General features: G+C 62.4%; 2 protein-coding genes across 19 annotated transcripts in view; one reads left to right on the top strand and one right to left on the bottom strand.

Annotated features, from left to right (window-relative positions):
• MYO7B (myosin VIIB) overlaps positions 1-12,580 on the top strand; it is a 91,051-nt gene extending 78,471 nt beyond the window's left edge. For 2 of the 7 annotated variants that reach the window (XM_035304143.3, XM_035304144.3), the window contains 17 exons: positions 284-417; positions 1,609-1,944; positions 2,974-3,137; positions 4,239-4,420; positions 5,394-5,524; positions 6,213-6,370; positions 6,617-6,770; positions 7,261-7,416; positions 8,244-8,349; positions 9,165-9,278; positions 9,444-9,531; positions 10,000-10,106; positions 10,578-10,763; positions 11,052-11,168; positions 11,387-11,470; positions 11,638-11,757; positions 12,189-12,580. In XM_035304143.3, coding sequence (XP_035160034.1) covers positions 284-417; positions 1,609-1,944; positions 2,974-3,137; positions 4,239-4,420; positions 5,394-5,524; positions 6,213-6,370; positions 6,617-6,770; positions 7,261-7,416; positions 8,244-8,349; positions 9,165-9,278; positions 9,444-9,531; positions 10,000-10,106; positions 10,578-10,763; positions 11,052-11,168; positions 11,387-11,470; positions 11,638-11,757; positions 12,189-12,290 — 2,439 coding nt within the window. In that variant the 3' untranslated portion in view covers positions 12,291-12,580. Of the gene's footprint in view, positions 1-283; positions 452-1,608; positions 1,945-2,973; positions 3,138-4,238; positions 4,421-5,376; positions 5,525-6,212; positions 6,371-6,616; positions 6,771-7,260; positions 7,417-8,243; positions 8,350-9,164; positions 9,279-9,443; positions 9,532-9,999; positions 10,107-10,577; positions 10,764-11,051; positions 11,169-11,386; positions 11,550-11,637; positions 11,758-12,188 lie in introns of those variants that run through there. The other 5 variants (XM_035304145.3, XR_004744522.3, XM_054257331.2 and 2 more) reach the window with 5 other exon arrangements.
• Positions 12,581-13,261: 681 nt separating this feature from the next.
• Positions 13,262-17,801, bottom strand: part of LIMS2 (LIM zinc finger domain containing 2) — a 41,749-nt gene continuing 37,209 nt past the window's right edge. For 5 of the 12 annotated variants that reach the window (XM_035304153.3, XM_035304151.3, XM_078327034.1 and 2 more), the window contains 6 exons: positions 17,618-17,767; positions 16,738-16,888; positions 15,643-15,735; positions 15,015-15,063; positions 14,814-14,889; positions 13,262-14,247 (listed from right to left, as the gene is read on the bottom strand). In XM_035304153.3, the coding sequence (XP_035160044.1) occupies positions 14,100-14,247; positions 14,814-14,889; positions 15,015-15,063; positions 15,643-15,735; positions 16,738-16,888; positions 17,618-17,767 (667 nt within the window). In that variant the 3' untranslated portion in view covers positions 13,262-14,099. Of the gene's footprint in view, positions 14,248-14,813; positions 14,890-15,014; positions 15,187-15,642; positions 15,736-16,737; positions 16,889-17,617; positions 17,768-17,801 lie in introns of all 12 variants that reach the window. The other 7 variants (XM_078327029.1, XM_035304154.3, XM_035304148.3 and 4 more) reach the window with 3 other exon arrangements.

The raw sequence follows: 17,801 nt of genomic DNA, 5'->3' as shown, positions 1-17,801 counted from the left end.
AGACCCTACCCAGTCAGAGCAGCCCTGCTGGGGTCCATCCCAGAACTGGAAAGCAGCCATTGTTCTCAACAGAGGGCCAGTGGGGCTCAGGCTGAGGTCTCTGGGATTCCTGGCCTGTGTGCTGGCCCAGCCAGGGCATGTGGGGAGGAGGCACATCCTGCCGGAGCTGCAGCTCAGCTCCCCTGTGCTGGGGCGAGAACTCGGCCACGGAGCAGGGGCATCCTGTGGGGGCGGGGGCTCCCACTTGTCTCCCTCACCCCTGTGGGTGCCCTGGGCTGTGCAGGAGGAAGAGCTGGTGGAGCTGCTGGCCCGGCACTGCTACGTGCAGCTCGGCGCCTCAGCAGAGAGCAAGGCTGTCCAGGAGCTGCTGCCCAGCTGCATCCCCCACAAGCTGTACAGGACCAAGCCCCCAGACAGGTGGGCTAGCCTCGTCACTGCCGCCTGCACCAAGGTCAGCCTGCATGCAGCCCTGGCACCTGGCTGAGGGCTCTCCTTCAGGGTGGTGGTGGGGTTATGTAGAGGGGCTGGATTCCCTCCCTGCAATCCCCACCCCCTGGGGAGCAGAAAGCTTTGCCTTGACACTTAAATAGAGCCCTGTCCCTTCAGGTTTAAGCAACCCCACTCAGTTCAGCTCCCTGTCACCCGCCCTTGCCACCTTCTTTCTTCCAAGCTGGTGTCTTGGATGGGTCCCTGGGCTGGTGTGCGCTGTGGTGTCTGGCCAGGCCCTGGCCTCTCAGCATGAGAGGGCACCCACAGCAGCTGACTGCTGACCATGCCATGCCCTTGCAGCCCCCCTGCCTGGCCCCAAGCCTCAGCTTCCCCTCTCCAGGTGGATGGGAACCCCCAGGTCAGAGTGTATGGACATTCTAAACATTTGATACATATCGAGTATTTTTAAATCACCCTTCAGATCTGACACATTGATTACATTCCCAAAGCCAGTGTATGAATAGTACCCAGCCACTTTTTAAGAAATAACACTGTATTCAGCAAACAGTGAAAAGAAAGTTGGGTTGGACATTACAGTCGGTGAGGGACACAGTGCCACTTTCCTCTATGTCAGGAAGTGGCGCCGGGGAGAGGAAAGGGTGAAGGCGGGGAGGCAGGAAAGAGGAAGGAAGGAAACTGGAAGACAAGCAACTAGAGGGGGTCCCTGAGAGAGGCCCCCAGAGACACAGAAGAGCTCCGGACAAGGAAGGAGAGGCACACGCAACGCAGACTTGCAGCAAGATGCCCTCGTGCACGGGGCAAGTCAGACCCAAAAGGCATACGCTGCAACAGCCACCCTGGGCTGGGGCCGGCAGACTGCCTCCCACAGCCAGCGCAGCCCTGCCGTACAGATGCTAATGAGAGGACAGGACACAGCCTTCCTCCCCACTCAGAGCCACCTCCTAAAGTGTCTCCACACCTCTCCCAGGTAGAAGAGGGCTGCACCAGGTCCCTAGGGACATCCCAGGTGCCTCCCTGCAGAATCCATCTCCAGGCACCAGCCTTGCTTTAAGTAGAGCCTTCTCAAAAGGATCCATCAACTCTTTTACCCTGAGCACTGGTTGAGGGATTCTCTAGGGGAGGCAGGTGATGGAGATGACATGCAGGGTGTCCCCTCAGGCCCCATATACCCAGAAGCAAGCCACACCACTGGCCGTGCGAGAGCAGGTGGTGGACGCCGCCCTCCTGCAGTGGCCGCTGCTCTTCTCCCGGCTCTTTGAAGTCATCACGCTCTCGGGTAATGGCATCTGGTGAGGGGCAGGGAGCAGGTGCCGTCTGGGCACCCAGGGATCCCATGCACCCTTCACACTGCCGTCTCTCCCGGCCAGGCTCCCGCCTGCCCAAGACGAAGCTGATATTGGCTGTTAACTGGAAGGGGCTGTGCTTCCTGGACCAGCAGGAGAAGACGCTGCTGGAACTTTCTTTCCCAGAGGTCATGGGTCTGGCCACCAACAGGTGAGGGCCCCGAGGGAAGATCTCTTCTCACACCCTGAGTCCTTGTATGGATGCCTCTGGGGACTCAGGGAGAGATGGAGAGAGGGACGGCGTGCTGTCCCGGGTGCCAGGCCAGGGTGGAGGGACAAGAATCAACGTGTATGGCAGCCTCTGAACTTGGGATCCCCCGCTCCCGTGCCAGGCTTCACTGCTCCCTAAGTACTCCATTGGGACATCACGCTGTGCACTGGCAGCTTCTCTGTGAAACCCAGATCCACCCAGAAAGGACAGAAGTGTGCAGCCCCTGGCATGCACTTATTTCAAAGGTTCCTTTCTTTGTCATGGGCAAGAATTGGTAGTCTGGAGGGTACAGATTGTCTGGGAGAGGGGCAAGGGGCAGTGTCTGGGGTGACCCGGGGCATCCGGCAGGGCTGGGGGGTCTCTTAGGCTGGGGCTGACCCCTACTCCCATGGGTCTCCATGGCTGTCATTGCCTGGGAACTTTTCCATGCCCTTTGGGAAGTCCCACCCAAGCCCTGCCAGTGCACCCGTTAGTTCAAGCACACTATGGAGTGGCACACACATCGCTGGGCTATGCCAGGTGCACGGTGGCCACCACTCCCCACTGGCCACCACTCAGTGAGGCTGACCCTGCTGGGCTTTCCTGTATGCCAGGAACTCCTGACAGCATCACCCATTCTGCAGATGAGTGAACTGGGGCACACCGAGGCTAGGTGGCTCAGAGTGAGCACCGGCGGCTCGTCTCAGCTCTAACCTTTGCAGTGTCCCCTGCACACCAGCCACCTCATTATCTGCCCAGAGCCAACCCCACACATGGGCTGCACCACTCACAGCCTCCGAGGGGTGCTGTGCTCTGCCGTCCTTCATTTGCCCAGCCCCACAGCAGTGTCTGGCCCAGTCCTGGCCCTGGTAGAGCAGCTCTATATCCTCATCTGTGACTCAGGAACCCCCACTCCACCTTCCGAGGCTGTTTAGGGGCTGGGTCGGGGAGGTAGGGAGGGCTCCTGGTCATGCTGCCATTGGTCTCCAGGGAGGCCCAGGGCGGGCAGAGGCTGCTGCTCTCCACGATGCACGAGGAGTACGAGTTCGTGTCGCCTAGCAGCGTGGCCATCGCTGAGCTGGTGGCCCTGTTCCTGGAGGGCCTGAAGGAGAGGTCCATGTTCGCCATGGCCCTGCAGGACAGGAAGGCCACAGGTGCCAGACGGGGTGGGGCGGGGTGAGGGCCAAACGTGGGGTCTGTAGGGAGGTGGTGTGCCCATCTCCATACACAGCAGCCGCAAGGCAAGCAGAGGCAGGGAGCACTCCACAGCTCTGTGGGGGCAGCTTTAGGCAAGGCCCTATCTTCTCTCAACCCCTGATGCCTCTTCTACAAAATGAGGGGCTGAAAGAGGTGGTCTCCAGCGCAGCAAGGCCAGCCATGCTCAAGGCTGCACAGCTGCCGAAGCACCAAGGCAGGCCGGCCCATCCCCACAGTGAACGGCTGCAGAAGCACCATCCCCACAGTGCACGGCTGCAGAAGCACCCCATCGCCCCTTTTAACAGACATGAGACCAGAGGTCCAGAGATGGAAGTAGCTCACCCAGGGTCACACAGCTCAAGGGGGTGAGAACCTAGTTCCCAGCCACAGCTCTCCTGCAAGCCAGCACTCCAGTGACAGCTGCGCTGTGTCTGTGGACTATAGAGGAGCCTGACAAAGCCCCACAGCCCCCATGGCCCAGTCTGCTGGCCGGGTAGTCAAGGGTGGTGTGGGGCGGTTGGTGCAGGGGCTTCAGAAGGGGGTGCTGGGAGGGATGCAGCAGAAGAGTCTGTGCATAGGGTCTTTGGGAGTGAGAAATGTCATCCCGAGATGTGCCACCTTGTCACCCCATTCAGTCCTCACGGCCACCGCACAAGGGAAAGATGATTGCCATCTCTAAATTCCAGATATGGAGGTGGGCTAGAGAGGCAGGCAGCACTCAGGCCAGGTGTGGGGACTGCCAGCCTGTGCACCCTCCATCCCTCAGCCCCGCTCCTGGCCAGTCCTCCGAAGGTCTCCCAGGGCTGGGGCAGCAGTCAGATCTCTCAAGCAGTCAGATCTGGGCTCTGTGCCTGTGTGGGTGCAGCAGGTCACAGCCCTCTGGGGCCCCCGAGGTTCCAGTCCCACCCCACTCACTCTCAGAGTGGTCTTCTGCCCACTACCCTATACTTGGCTCCATCCATCAAAGGAGATGGCCCACAAAGTGCCAGCACAGCCACTGGCCCTGCAGAGCCCTCAGCAAATGGCAGCATTTTGTTTCTTGTGTCCTGGCCTTACAGATGACGCCACCCTCCTGGCCTTTAAGAAGGGGGACTTGCTGGTCCTGACAAAAAAGCAGGGGCTGCTGGCCTCTGAGAACTGGACCCTTGGCCAGAACGACAGGACAGGCAAGACGGGGTTGGTGCCCACAGCCTGCCTCTACACCATCCCTACGGTCACCAAGCCCTCGGCACAACTGCTGGTAACTGGCACGCTCAGCTGTCCTCAGCCTGGGCACCCAAGGGCAGGGTGGAGCGGTCCTGGGATGCCTAGCCGGGAGGCCAAGCTCAGGGCCTTCAGCCCACCTAGAAGAGGCCAGGAGGGCTACCAGGGCATTGGGTCAGCCCTGCTGTTCCCCACCATTGCTGCAGCAAGGTGCAAGGTGTGTGTGCAGTGCCAGCCCAGCTCTTTGTACTTGGTAGGTGCTCAATAAATGGGTGTTCCCTCCCTCTTCCATCATGGGTGTGTCCTGGGGACAAACCCAATATTTCTTTGCTTCATTTACACTCTGACCCAAGGGGGACAAAGTCTCTCCCTGAACAGGGGAACCACCCACCTGAGCCCCCAAGATCAGCCTCTCGGGAGGCAGGAATGGCAGGCATTGCAACATGTACATACTGACTGCCAAGTATGTGCCCTGTGTCTGCTGTACCAGGCTGGGCACAACAGCAGCTCCACCCGCAGGGCAGACATTTGGGCAGGTAATGATGAATGGATGGCAACTGTGCAAAGTGCCACCAAGGAGGGGGACAAATAATAGGCTGGGGGGCTCACCCAGTCTGAAAGGCATCCCTGAGGGAGGGACATTTGTGCTGAGGCCTGAAGTTAGTGGCAGACCAGGCAGGCAGGGCTGGGGCTAGAGGTGGCCCTGTGGTGAGGGGGAGCTGAGGATCTGGCGGTCTGAGAAACGCAGAGTGCTGTGGCACCCAGAACGGGTGATTCGGGCACCACAGCTATTGCTGCTCATCCTCCTGAGGGAAAGGACACAGGCACCAAGAGGTAGCGTTACCGTCCTGGGTCACAAGGCAGGTGACATGGGTGTAGGTAAGCCCTGGCCTGTCCAGCCTTGTGCCTGACCCCTCCCAAGTCACTGAGGCAGCCAGGCCAGGAAGAGCCTGTAGGAAGGGCCTCATGGGCATGGCTCCTGGGCACCCACAGGCCTGTGCCCCCTCCAGAGCTTGCTCGCCATGTCACCAGAGAAGCGGAAGCTGGCAACCCAGGAGGGGCAGCCTGCAGAGCTACAGACCAAGGAGCCACCCAAGGAAAAGCCACACACCCTGGAGGAATTTGCCTACGAGTTCTTCAGGTGCTCCCCCAGCCCACCCCACCCCATGGCACCCCACCCCAGCCCCACCCCACCCCATGGCACCCCACCCCAGCCCCACCCCACCCCATGGCACCCCCACCCCAGCCCTGCCCCACCCCACCCCATTGCACCCCCACCCCATCCCCACCCCACCCCACCCCATTGCACCCACAGAGGGTTGCAGGGAGGCCATGCCACCCATGTGGAGCCTGCCTGGCCTCCTCAGCCCCCTCCTTTGCCCGCAGCTGGGAAGCTCTTCCTTGGCTGTCTTTGCTCTCCCCAACCCCTTCTGCGTCCTCTGGCTTGGTCTCCTGTGGCCGTGAGGTGGTGGGTTGACCATGAGAGTGGCCATGATCTCAGTGCCAGCCATGGTCACAGAGGGAGGTGGGTGCCCCACTAGAGGCTCTGCTGGAGTCCCTGGCCCCTGCCAGATGCCCCTGTTATGTGAGAACAAAAACACAGCCAGCCCCGCCCACCGGTGCCTCTCCGGGAGCCCCTGGCCTGACCCTTCCCTTTTGGCACAGCTGCATTGTCAAGACCTCTGAGCCAGGGGCAGCCCCCGGGGAGTTTTCAGAAGGGGTTTTCAGCAGGGAAGGGTGCTCCGGCCCTCCCGCAGCCACCCAGGGGTGTCAGACAGAGAACAGAGAAAGCCACAGGGCAGGCCTCATGCCAATCTCTGACATCCCAGGGCTCCAGAGAAGGAGACAGGGAGCAGAGCCATGCTGCCCCTTTCCCGTGCCCGCGGCCATCTGTGGGCCTATTCCTCCGAGCCACTTCGACAGCCACTGCTCAAGCAAGTCCATGCCAACATCGACCTCTGGGACGTCACCTGCCAAATCTTTGTCGATATCCTTCCCCACCAGCCTAGCCAACCGCAGGGCACAGGCACCCAGCACCTCCCAGCCCTACAGCTGTGCCCTAGGGCAGGGGAGCCCAGGTCTGAGAAACCCAGAGTGGTGCGACAAAGCCCACATATGGCTCACCACAGGGCTGGGGTCAGGAGTCAGCAAGGGGCCTAGGTCAGGGTCAGCGTCTATCCCCATTCGGGTCAGCGTGGGGCTGCCCCAGCACCGTGCTCCTTGACAGCCACACCCATCCTCCGGTACATGGGCGACTACCCGTCTCGGCAGGCCTGGCCCACTCTGGAGCTCACCGACCAGATCTTCATGCTGGCCCTGCAGCACGAGGCCCTGCGGGACGAGGTCTACTGCCAGATCCTGAAGCAGCTGACGCACAACTCCAACAGGTCTGCTGGATAGCTGCCAGCACGTGCTGGCACCCTCAGTCCTCGTCCTAGACCCTGAGGCCAGGCCGAGGCTCAGAGGGGACACTGCAACTCGTGGCCACAGTACCCCTGCCTGGGCACCCGTGTCAGCAGTGGGAAAGGCTGGGGCCCTTGGTCTGCTCTGCTGATGTTCTGGGGGCAGTCAGAAGAGGAGAGGACGGCCCTGCCCTCACCCACCTTCCCTGTGTGACCTGGCAGGCCATGGCCTCTCTGAGCCTTAGTGTCCTCCTCCACAAAATGGGTGCAATGCCCACCCATTTCTGAGGGTGCAGAAGCCAGTGGCATTGGGCAGCCGGGCACAGCTGGCATGGTGCCACCTGGCTGGTGTCCTCCCGCTTGGGCCCTCCAGACCCCAGGCAGGTCTCACATCCATCCCTGCTCCCCAGGGTGCCTTCTCGGCCTGAGCCCCCTAAGGAGCCCTTCCCAGCTGACAGACGCCACCTCCCTGCAGGCACAGTGAGGAGCGAGGCTGGCAGCTGCTGTGGCTCTGCACAGGCCTCTTCCCACCCAGCAAGGGGCTGCTGCCCCACGCCCAGAAGTTCATAGACACTCGGAGGGGGAAGCTGCTGGCCCCCGACTGTAGCCGCCACATCCAGAGGGTCCTGAGGTGAGCCCAGCACCTCCAGCCCCCAGCACTGGCCCTGGGCCTGCAAAGCTGGGATGCTGTGGGAACTAGCCAGCCCTCCAGGAGCTCATGGTCCCCGAGGACTCTCCAGAAGCCAGTGTCATCTTGGGAGGCAGCATTGGACCCTGAGTCACCAGAGAAGAGGGTGGGGGCCCAGGAGGGTCAAGAGGAGGCTCAGTCATAACCACCAGCTCCCCTGCCCCACCCCTGCCCCGAGGTGGCACAGAGGCACTGCCTGAGGGATAGAGGGAGACCTGGGTGCCCCAGCTCAGGCCCTCGAGGCTAAGGTCAGAGGCCTGTCCCTCCAAGTCCATATAGACCCCTCCTTTGCCCACAGCCGGGAAGCTCTTCCTTGGCTGTCTTTGCTCTCCCCCACCTCTTCTGCGTCCTCTGGCTTGGCCTCCTGTGGCCATGAGGAGGCGGGTTGACCACGAGAGTGGCCATGATCTCAGTGCCAGCCATGGTCACAGAGGGAGGTGGGTGCCCCACTAGAGGCCCTGCTGGAGTCCCTGGCCCCTGCCCAAGGCCCCTGTTATGTGAGAACAAGAACACAGCCGGCCCCGCCCATTGGTGCCTCCCCGGGAGCCCCTGGCCTGGCCCTTCCCTTCTGGCACAGCTGCATCGTGGAGACCTCTGAGCCAGGGGCAGCCCCCAGGGACGTACGAGGGGCTGAAACCATCCCTTAGCGATGGTCACTGGGGTTATTTTTCTTTTGTTTCTGGCACATGGTTTAGGGCCCACGTCGGGGCTGGGGCATGGATGAGGATGAGGGTGGGGGGGGCACCTGCAGCATGCACTGTCCCCCTCAGGACAGGGCCTCGGAAGCAGCCCCCGCACCAGGTGGAGGTGGAGGCGGCAGAGCAGAACGTCTCCCGCATCTGCCACAAGATCTTCTTCCCCAATGACACCAGCGAGGTAAGCCCCTGCCCTGGTCTCCCTGGCAAGTCTCAGGCCTCTGGAGGCCATGAGGCACCGTCCCTACTGGCCCAGCCTGCTCTTGGTCACCCTTGGAGGACCTTTTCTAGGGCTGTCTCATCTTCAGCAGTCTCCTGCCCCCTCCCCGTGGGACGCAGGCCCTGCCTGCCCTTGGGTGCCTTGGAAGTTGGGCAGGTCTCAAGGCATGAGTTGGGGGATCCCGGCCTAGGACACAAGAGAGAGGACAGAGGGGTGGGCAGCAAGGGTGAGTCCCTGGACTTGGGGGCCTTTAGGGGTTTCTGATCATCTGGGGCACAGGGGAGCAAGTGTCCCCACTTGGTGTGCCTTGCACACAGAGCCTGCCATGGCTGCTGGGGGAACAAAGGGGACAGGGGACAGGTGGGAGGCCACCAGGACCCAGCCGTGACAGAGGCCTTGGCCAGGGGAGCAAATACAAGCGGGCTGAGCAACCGAGGTGGGCAGTGCCACCTTCACACCCTCTCCAACAGCAGGGTGGTCTTTTTGGCCTTGGGGACAGTCAAGTCCCAACAGCAGGAAGTTCCCACAGTCTGGCTGCTGGGCTCTCAAGGCGTGTCAAAAGGCCAGGCCTCCAGGGCCCCAGGACGGCAAAGGCTGGGACTGAACAACGTGAACCTTTGGCCAGGGTTCTGGAAGTGAGGCTTGCCCTGCTCAGGGCAGGCCACATCCAGCCCAGGTTTGACGAAGGAGCAAGAGTGCCAGGCTAGAAAGGGTCATCCTGGGCTGTGCTGGCCCCTAGCCAGGCCCCACGCCTCACCAGCCGCCTCTCTGTCCAGATGCTGGAAGTGGGTGCCAACACGCGGGTGCGGGATGTGTGTGACAGCATTGCCACCAGGCTGCAGCTGGCCTCCTGGGAGGGCTGCAGCCTCTTCATCAAGATCGCAGACAAGGTGGGCTAGGCCAGGGCTGGGCAGGCAGCAGGCAGAGGGCAGGTGGGCAGTAAGCGGGGGCCCTAGGTGCTGCCTGGGGGCCCTCAGCCTGCCAGAGGCACCAGCGCTGGACCAGGACTGTCCCCTGGAAGTCACCCAACTTCCCTGTACCTTCCCCTGCCCCAGGTCATCAGCCAGAAGGAGGGAGACTTCTTCTTTGACTCCTTGAGGCAGGTGTCTGACTGGGTGAAGAAGAACAAGCCCCAGAAAGAAGGTGAGGAGGCCTCTGTGGAGCCGGGGGGGGAGGCGTGGCTGGATGGGGCAAAGGAGGTGCCATCGGCCTCCGTGGGCAGGGCCTCCTGCAGGGCCCATGCCAATTCATCCATCCATTCAATCCCCTGTGTGTCTCTGGGTTGTGGGGACAACCAGGCCCTGGGGCCTGGTGGTGAGGGCCTCCCAGCTCGAGCAGGAGCAGGTAGCTGAACACTGGATGATGAAGGCTGCCTGGGACTGAGGGGCATGAACCCCATGGGGCGCTGGGGGACTCCAGGAATGTTCCTGGAGAAGGCAGCCTCTATACTAGTCTTGAAGGCTAGGCTAGGGAAGAGAGGAGGCCGGGGAGGAAGAAGGGTGGAGGCTTTCCAGGCAGGGAGACAGCAGGCACAGTGTGAGGGTGGCAGAGGGTCAGGGCTGGTGGCACCTGCCGGGATAGGCTTGGTGCCCACTGCTGGCCCTCGCCCAGGGGCCCCCGTGACACTCCCCTACCAGGTGTACTTCATGCGGAAATTGTGGCTTAACGTAGCCCCAGGGAAGGATGTGAACTCGGACACCATACTCCATTACCACCAGGTACCAGGCAGGCTGCCTAGGGGGGCATTCTCCCACACCTCTTCTGAGGCTATAGAAGCCAGCAGGCCAGGGCAGGGCGAGCCTCAGCCTTGGGTACCCTGTGGTAGGCAGAAGAAGCCTCTGAGGGCTCTGGAAGCAGGAGCAGAGGGCAGCAGTGTTTAGGGACAGTGACTGCACTGGCACCTGCAGCATGACTTGAGGAGGGTGGGGCAGGAGGTCCTGCAGCCCATGAAGCAGTGGCCTCAGCCTGCAGGGCCAACCACCTGGGTGGAGCAGGCCATCATCCCCATGTAAGTGTCAGGGGGCCCTGCCCTGACTCAGGTCATTCCCCCAGCCTGAAACTCTACCCTGCTCAGTCTGCCCTGGATGGAGTGGTCTAAACCCCAGGTCCCCACCACCTAAGAGAGAAAGAGGTCGGGGTGGGTGGGCCGCAGCGGGACAGCCAGCATGCCCAGTGTGTCCACCACTCAGGAGCTGCCCAAGTACCTGCGTGGGTTCCACAAGTGCTCGCAGGAGGACGCCATCCACCTGGCGGGCCTCATCTACAAGGCCCAGTTCGACAATGACCGGTCCCAGCTGGCTAGTGTCCCCAAGATCCTGAGGGAACTAGTGCCTGAGAACCTCACACGCCTGATGTCCTCGGAGGAGTGGAAAAAGGTCCCTGATGGGGCTGGGGAAGGGTCCTTGGGCTGCTGCCCCTCCCGGGGACCCCGCCCCAGTGCCATGCCCTGCCTGGGCTCCAAGGGCGCACATGGGTGGTGTGGATGGTGGGCTGGCTGCACATATACCACACCTTCCATGCTGTCCACGGCGCCTCTGAGACTCTGTCCCATGCTGCACTCCCCCCCTCCCCCATACTGGCCCTGGGGTAGGCAGGTGCTGCCCTCACCGAGGCTTTGGGGGCCTCTGGGCAACCAGGCCCTTACTGGCCCTCCTGTTCTCCAGAGCATCCCTCTGGCCTATGACAAGCACAAGGACAAGACCGTGCAGGAGGCCAAGGTGGCCTTCCTGAAGTGGATCTGCCGGTGGCCCACCTTTGGGTCAGCCTTCTTTGAGGTGAAGGTAGGCCTTGCCCCTCAGCCAGGCCTCCTACCCAAGGAGGCCCCACTCAGCACTGCCCCGGCAGGCCCACCATCAACACACACACATCTTGGTTGGGGATGGCCACAAGGCTGGAGTGTGTGGGCATGCATGTATAGGTGCGTGCGGCCCAGGTGAGCTCTGGGAGGTGCAGCCTGGCCTCCCGGGCTGGACTGTGACCCCGTGTCCCTCCCTCTCAGCAAACCTCGGAGCCCTCTTACCCTGACATCATCCTCATCGCCATCAACCGACATGGGGTTCTGCTCATCCACCCCAAGACCAAGGTAACTGCTGGGCCTCCGGAGGGGCTGGGGGCCACCTGGTCCAGGGACCTGTGCAGGTGGAGCTGTGGTCACCTCTGTGGTTTGTCCTGCCTCTCTCCTGTCCCGTAACACACACACAACCCACAGGCTCTGGAGGCGCCCTGCCCACCCACCCTTTCTGCCCCCAGGAGCTGCTCACCACCTATCCCTTCACCAAGATCTCCAGCTGGAGCAGCGGCAGCACCTACTTCCACATGGCGCTGGGAAGCCTGGGACGCGGCAGCCGCCTGCTGTGTGAGACCTCCCTGGTGAGCCCAGGTCCCTTCTCCCAGCCAAGATGCACGGGACAGAGCTGCTGGGGACTGGCTTCCCCACCCCACCCTTTTCAAGTGGCTCACTAAGAGGGCTTGGTTACAGGGCCCAGCCAGGGCCAGGAGACCTGGAGGGGGACTGGGTGTGTACCCAGGACCAGCAGCCAAAGTGGCAAGGCCAGCCGGGACCCCCTACACCTTTGGCCCATTCTGAGGAGAAAGGGAGACCCAGCCCCAGCAGGGCAGTCAGGAATGGCGACCCCAAGGCCTGTCCTGCGAGGGAAGGGCAGGAGCCCACATTCCCTCTCTCCTTGCCCTGCACAGCTGGTTGCTGAGGAAGAGAAGGTGGTCCCTGAGTCAAAGACCTTTGACTCACCCCACCTGCCCTCTGCACCCACAGCCTCTGACCCACCCTGTCCCCTGTCCAGGGCTACAAGATGGATGACCTGCTGACTTCCTATGTGCAGCAGCTCCTGAGTGCCATGGACAAGCAGAGGGGCTCCAAGGCCCCAGCCCTGGCCAGCACCTAGCGGCAGATGCTGGCATGTCCGCTCAGGCTCCTTCCTGACCTCTAGCCTGGCAGCACCTTCCCAGGCCCCCTCAGCCCAGGGCCTGTCCTCGGCTGGCAGCGTTCCATGCCACTCCCCACACAAAGCCCACTCGGCCTTCCAGACAGCCCCGTCTGTCTCAAACACTGCTCATGGAGGCCAAAAGACCGGCTCAGAGTGGGGTCGGGAGTCTTGGACCCCCAGGCTGTTGGTGGATGGCTGAGAGTTCCCCCCCACCCCACCAGAATGTTTAATAAAAACCCCTGGAGAGAGGAAGTGAGCATGTCTGAGGGAACAGTGTGGGGCACCAGGTGGACAGGGGGCCCGGGAGGCGCTGGCTCTCAGAGAGCCGCAGAAAAAGCGAAATGCCGTGTGGCTTCCCCAGGGTACCCGGAGGGCAGCTGCATTCTCCAGAATGACCTCATCCTTCCCTCATTCTGTTTCCTTCCTCCCTTCCTCCCCCTCCCTCCCTTCCTTCGTGTTCCTCAGACTGGGGAGGGGCACTCACGGGAGAGTCCTCCTCCCAGGCCCCTCCTCACACCTTCTGCCCTTCCCCCGGGCACTGAGATAGCCGCACTACCCCAGGAGGCCAGGGCAGAGGTGCCACCCTCTCGCTGCCGCTTCATGCTAAGGCCAGCCTAAGGACAGTGGGCAGAGCTGGACACCACCTCTGAGGCCTGGACTCTGCCACCTCGCTGGCACGTCCTGTCCCTGCCCATTCCCTGCTCTGCCCATTGGGCCAGCTTATGTGGACCCGGCCACCCATGTCTGTGGGGTCCTGGCTGGGCTAGTCTTCAAGCTTTGATGGCAGCCTGGCCCAGGATGGAGGTTAGGACCCCCTGAACTGTCTGATGTCTGTCCCTCTGTTCAACAACCCCACCAGTGGCATGTCCAGAGCCGCTGGCATCCCCTCCACCTCCCACCCCTGACGCAAACCACGCAGGCTGCTGCAGTTGTGTGAACAAGACTTCATTGTGCAAGCGTGAGCCCTGCACCAGGTCTGCACTGGCCACAGACGAAGCGTCCTCCCTGGAGGTGGGAACGAGCCACCTCTGACCCCACCACCTCCTGGCCCCTGGCCCCACCCAAAGGCTCAACACAGGTCCCAAGGTAGGGGAGGGGGAACCCAGGTGGGTAGCCAAGGTGGGATTCCAGGAAGGCCTTCTGCGGGATGGAGGTGGGTCTTCTCCCTCCAGGTAGCTTGTGGGTGTGGACAGAGGACTTGCTGGCTCGGTGTGGGCACAGGGACACTGTGCCACTGGTTGAGTGAGTGGTGAGAGAAGAGGATGGCTCCCAGAGGCCTACATCTGAGTGGCTCTGGCCCTGTGGCTCCCACAGGCTGCCCTGGCCGTGGGTAGCCCAGGAACCACATGTACTTAGCGGGGCCACTCTGGGGCGGAGGCTCACACAGGACAGCACGCGCTACCGAGCCACCTGGGCAGGGCCAGGCCGGGCCAGGTCAGGAGCTGTGATGCAATTTGCTCCTGTCCCTGGAGGTCTGTGGGCAGAAGCTGCAGGCACAGGTGGACGTGGCTGTCAGACGTGGCCCAGCCCATCACAGGCTCCCACTCCCCAGCTCCTGCCTCCTCACAGAAAGAAGCTACAGCCAAGGAGAGGAGAGACCTGGGGAAGGCAGAGCTGAGAGAACAGGAAGGGAAGAGGCAAAGAGTAAAGAGAAGGGGAGGGTGAGATGCAGAGGGCCGCAGGTGGACAGGGACGAAGGGCCACGCGTCAGCAGGAGGGGAGAAGGCGGAGGGGCCGAGCTGCAGCCGGTCAGGGGCGCTCGGGTCTTCAGGCAGAGCTGAGGTCCGAGGCCTTGGGCTGGGTCTTGCGTGAGGTCAGCTCCGACAGCTTCTTCAGCCGCTTCTTCAGCTCCAGCGGGAACTTCTCGTAGCACCTCTTACACACAGGCTTCATGTCGAACTCCACAAACTTGTTCCTGGGGAGGAAGCCGGTCTGTCAGCAGAGCCCCACACCCTCCACTTTAACCCCAGACAGGTGAACATGGAGGCAGAAGAGCGGACTTTCCCCTGCCCCCAGCCTCCCCACAGCCGCCTCTCCCAGCCAGCAGGCCAGGCCCCAGGCTGAGCTGGCCAGAGAGTATAGAAATGAGAACCGTCTATGGCTCCCCACTGCCCTTGGAAATATGGACGCTGTCTCTCCTCTCACAGCTCCAGCCATCCCACACCCCTTGAGCCTTTCTGGATGCGCAGCTGACACTGCTGTCTTTGCCTATGCTGTTTCCTGGGCTGGAAAGCCCTTCTCTCCCCAGAGCCCAGGTTTCTGGCAGGTGTGTTAGAGGAGCGAGTGTTCCTCTTCCTCTCACTATGCCCTGTGACTCCCTGGACCTGCCCCCATCTCCCTGGGTGTTGTGGGGCCAGGTTGCCCCTTGTCCCCACCATATCCCCAGGTCAGACCCAGCCGGTGTGCAGGACAGCTACTGAGAGGGAGGACCCACAGGAGCCCCTCCACCCTGAGCCCCACCCCATGATCACAGGCACTCACTTCAAGGTGAGCCTGCTGTTGCAGGTGGAGCAGGAGAAGCAGTTCACACACCAGGCCTTGTTGAGGGCTGACACCACTGCAGGGGAAGTGTGAGACTCAGCAGGGACTCAGCCTGGCCAGGCTGCCCAGCTGGACTCACAGCTGCAGCATCCAGGCCCCAGAAGAGCAGGTGGGGTAGGGGGAGGGAACACAAGGCCTCACCATCGCCTTCGATCACATGACTGCAGTTGTAGCAGACGTCCCCGAAAAGCTGCGGGCCGAGTAGGCTGTCAGAGCGGCTGCCAGCGGTCACTCCCCAGCCAGGGCCATCATGCCGCCGGACTGGCCTTCCAACAAAGCCCCTCTCAGGCATCTCCCAGGCCCTGCTGCCAGGCTGGGATGAGGGCACTGCAGCCCATTAGAGCAACCCCCAACCCCTGGGAAGGACATCAGGCTGGGCATTGCTCCCCAGAAGGCCCCTTTGTTCCGGCTGCTACTGCTGTCCAGAAAGGAGGTGAGCCCGGGTGGTGACCTCACCTCATCAGCCTCCCCTGCCTTCGGTCCCAGAGCAAGGGAAGGCGGGGCTTGCTGGCACTGTCAGCCCCACGTGCCCAGGACCTCACACCCACCCCAGAACATTCTTCTAAGGAAGACACTGAGGCTGAGAGAGCTGCCCAGGACTCAAGACCCCAGGCCAGGAGCCAGGGCTGAGGCTGCAGGCCCGGACCCACCACCTGGCACAGCTCCCGAGGGGCCGCCCACAGCCTCCCCTGCAGAGCTCCCAAGGGGCCGCCCGCACCCTCCTGCCAGCCCTCCAGCCCACGTCCCCGAAGCCTCTGCACCGGCTCACCTGGTTGTAGTGGGTCTCACAGTAGGCCAGGCCCTTCTTCTCATAGTGCCGGTGTCCCAGGAATGGCTTCTCACACTTGGCGCAGACAAAGTGCTGCAAGGAGAGGGTGGCCGGTGGCATCAGGGCTAGAGTGGTGACCCCGAGGGACAGTTGGTGACCCAGAGGACAGCAGTGACCCCAGGAGCCATTGGTGACTCCAGGGAACAGCAGTGACCCCAGGAGACAGCAGTGACAGAGGGGACAGGAAGCAGGGGCTGGGCGGGTGAAGACCTTTCGGGATTCACACTGTGGGGGAGTTGACACCTCCGTGGATGCTCTGGGCTCAGCAGACCCTGCCCGTCCTCTACGGCACTGACGGTAACCTTGCACGTCACCATCCCCTTCCAGTCTGGCCTGCCCCTCGGCAGCCTTAGCCCCAGGAGTCAGGCCCTGCCTGTCCATGTGGGGCCTCCTGCAGGCGTGGGAGGTGAGCAGCACTTGCATTCCCCTGGGATTCTGCATGTGGGGATGAAGGCTGGGGGCTGGGGACTGGGGCCTGCATCAGGGCAGGATGGCATGGCTTCCCACTCACGCTGCCACCCAAGGCACAGCTTCTGGACACAGCGCTGGCCAGGTCATCAGGGAACATGGTGGACTCACTGTTCCCAGTGTACCCGTGAGAACATGAGAGTCCACACCCAGCGGGGACACTGCAGGTGACCCAGCATGCACACCTGAGGAACTCTCCAGCTCCATGTCTGCACAGGGCTGTCCACGCAGCAGGTTCTGTCAACCACAGCCCCCCAGGCACTCTGGGCAGACTGCCCCCACGGTTTTCTCCAGACTTTGGAGTCTCTTAGAATGCCAACGTGGGGAAGAGGAGAGGTGGGCACAGCTACCCAACCATGTATGTGCACTGGTGTCTCCTGGCTCCTGTGGGCAGGCTGGGATCCCTGGCTGAGCACAGGGAGGGGCAGTACCCCAGAGGAAGGGCCTCGCCGGGAGCCATCCACATGGCCTGGGCTGGGAGTATGGAGGGGCTTCAGGGCTCTGACTGTGACCCTGAGCTGGGGCACTTCCCCAACCTGAGGCCATGTGCCCGCCAGCCTGGCTCACCTCCACGTGCCACTGCTTGCCCAGCGCGTTGACCACACGGCCCTCGATGGGCCGGCGGCAGGCCCCGCAGATGGGGACGCCCATCTTGTCATGGCAGGGCAAGCAGTAGAGCTCACCCTTCAGCTCTCGGGCCTCGGCCGTCAGCTCCTTCCTGGAAGACAACGTGCAGACCCCAGGTGCCGTCCCTGCCCTTCTGCAGGGTCATGCCAGCGCCTCCAGCCTGGGACACGGCTCCCTGAGGGGCCATTCTGTCCCTGCAGAGCCGAGGCGGCTGCTCCCTCTGATCTCTAGGCCCTTTGAAGGCTTCCTGTGCCCCAGACAGACCCTGGAGCACAGACTTCCCGCACAGCCCAGAAGAGTGGCCTGTGTTCTGCACCCAGGCCTGTGAGAAGTGGGTCTGTTCTCGGGCCCCCCCTCCTCTTCCAAACCAGACTGGGTGTCTTGGATAGGCACGGAGAGGACTGGAGGGGACGGTGGGGGTAGGCAAAGAGGGGGTGGAGGGGCTGGCTATGCCACTCCTCTCTTCAACACCAGCACCAAGCACGCTCCCGGTCTCTTCCCCTCCCCCTCTACCCCTCAGGTCTCTTCTGCCGCTCCAGCTCAACCCTCTCGTGAGGTCTAGGGGCCTAGCCCACCCACCCCCTGAGTCTCAAGTGTCCCACTGGCACAGAGCCCTGGAGAGAGAAGCTTCCTGCCTGGCCGATTCATGGCCCCTGGCCCACCTCCGCCCTGCAGCCCCACTCTCAGCACCCCTCTCTCTGCCCACCCTGCTCACCTCTCCAGCCTCAATACTTCCCTGAATGAAGGACCCACCACTCCTTTCCTGGTTCAGCCCTGGCGCCCCGCCTGCCCCCACTGCAGGGCTGGGCTGTACACCTACCCACAGTGGGTGCAGTTGAAGTGGTCAGGGTGGTAGGCGTCGCTCCTGAACATCAGGGGCTGCTCGTCGATGACCAGGTGGCACCGCTGGCAGATGTACTTGCCCAGGCCCTTGGCCTTCTCACGGTTGTGGCAAGGCCGGCAGAGATGCCTGTGGGAGGCAGGGGCATTAGGGGCAGACCCCC

The sequence above is a fragment of the Callithrix jacchus genome, chromosome 6 (genome assembly GCF_049354715.1).
Source record: "Callithrix jacchus isolate 240 chromosome 6, calJac240_pri, whole genome shotgun sequence".
NCBI classification, from domain to species: Eukaryota; Metazoa; Chordata; class Mammalia; order Primates; family Cebidae; genus Callithrix; species Callithrix jacchus.
This window is presented reverse-complemented; position numbering and strand designations above follow the sequence as displayed.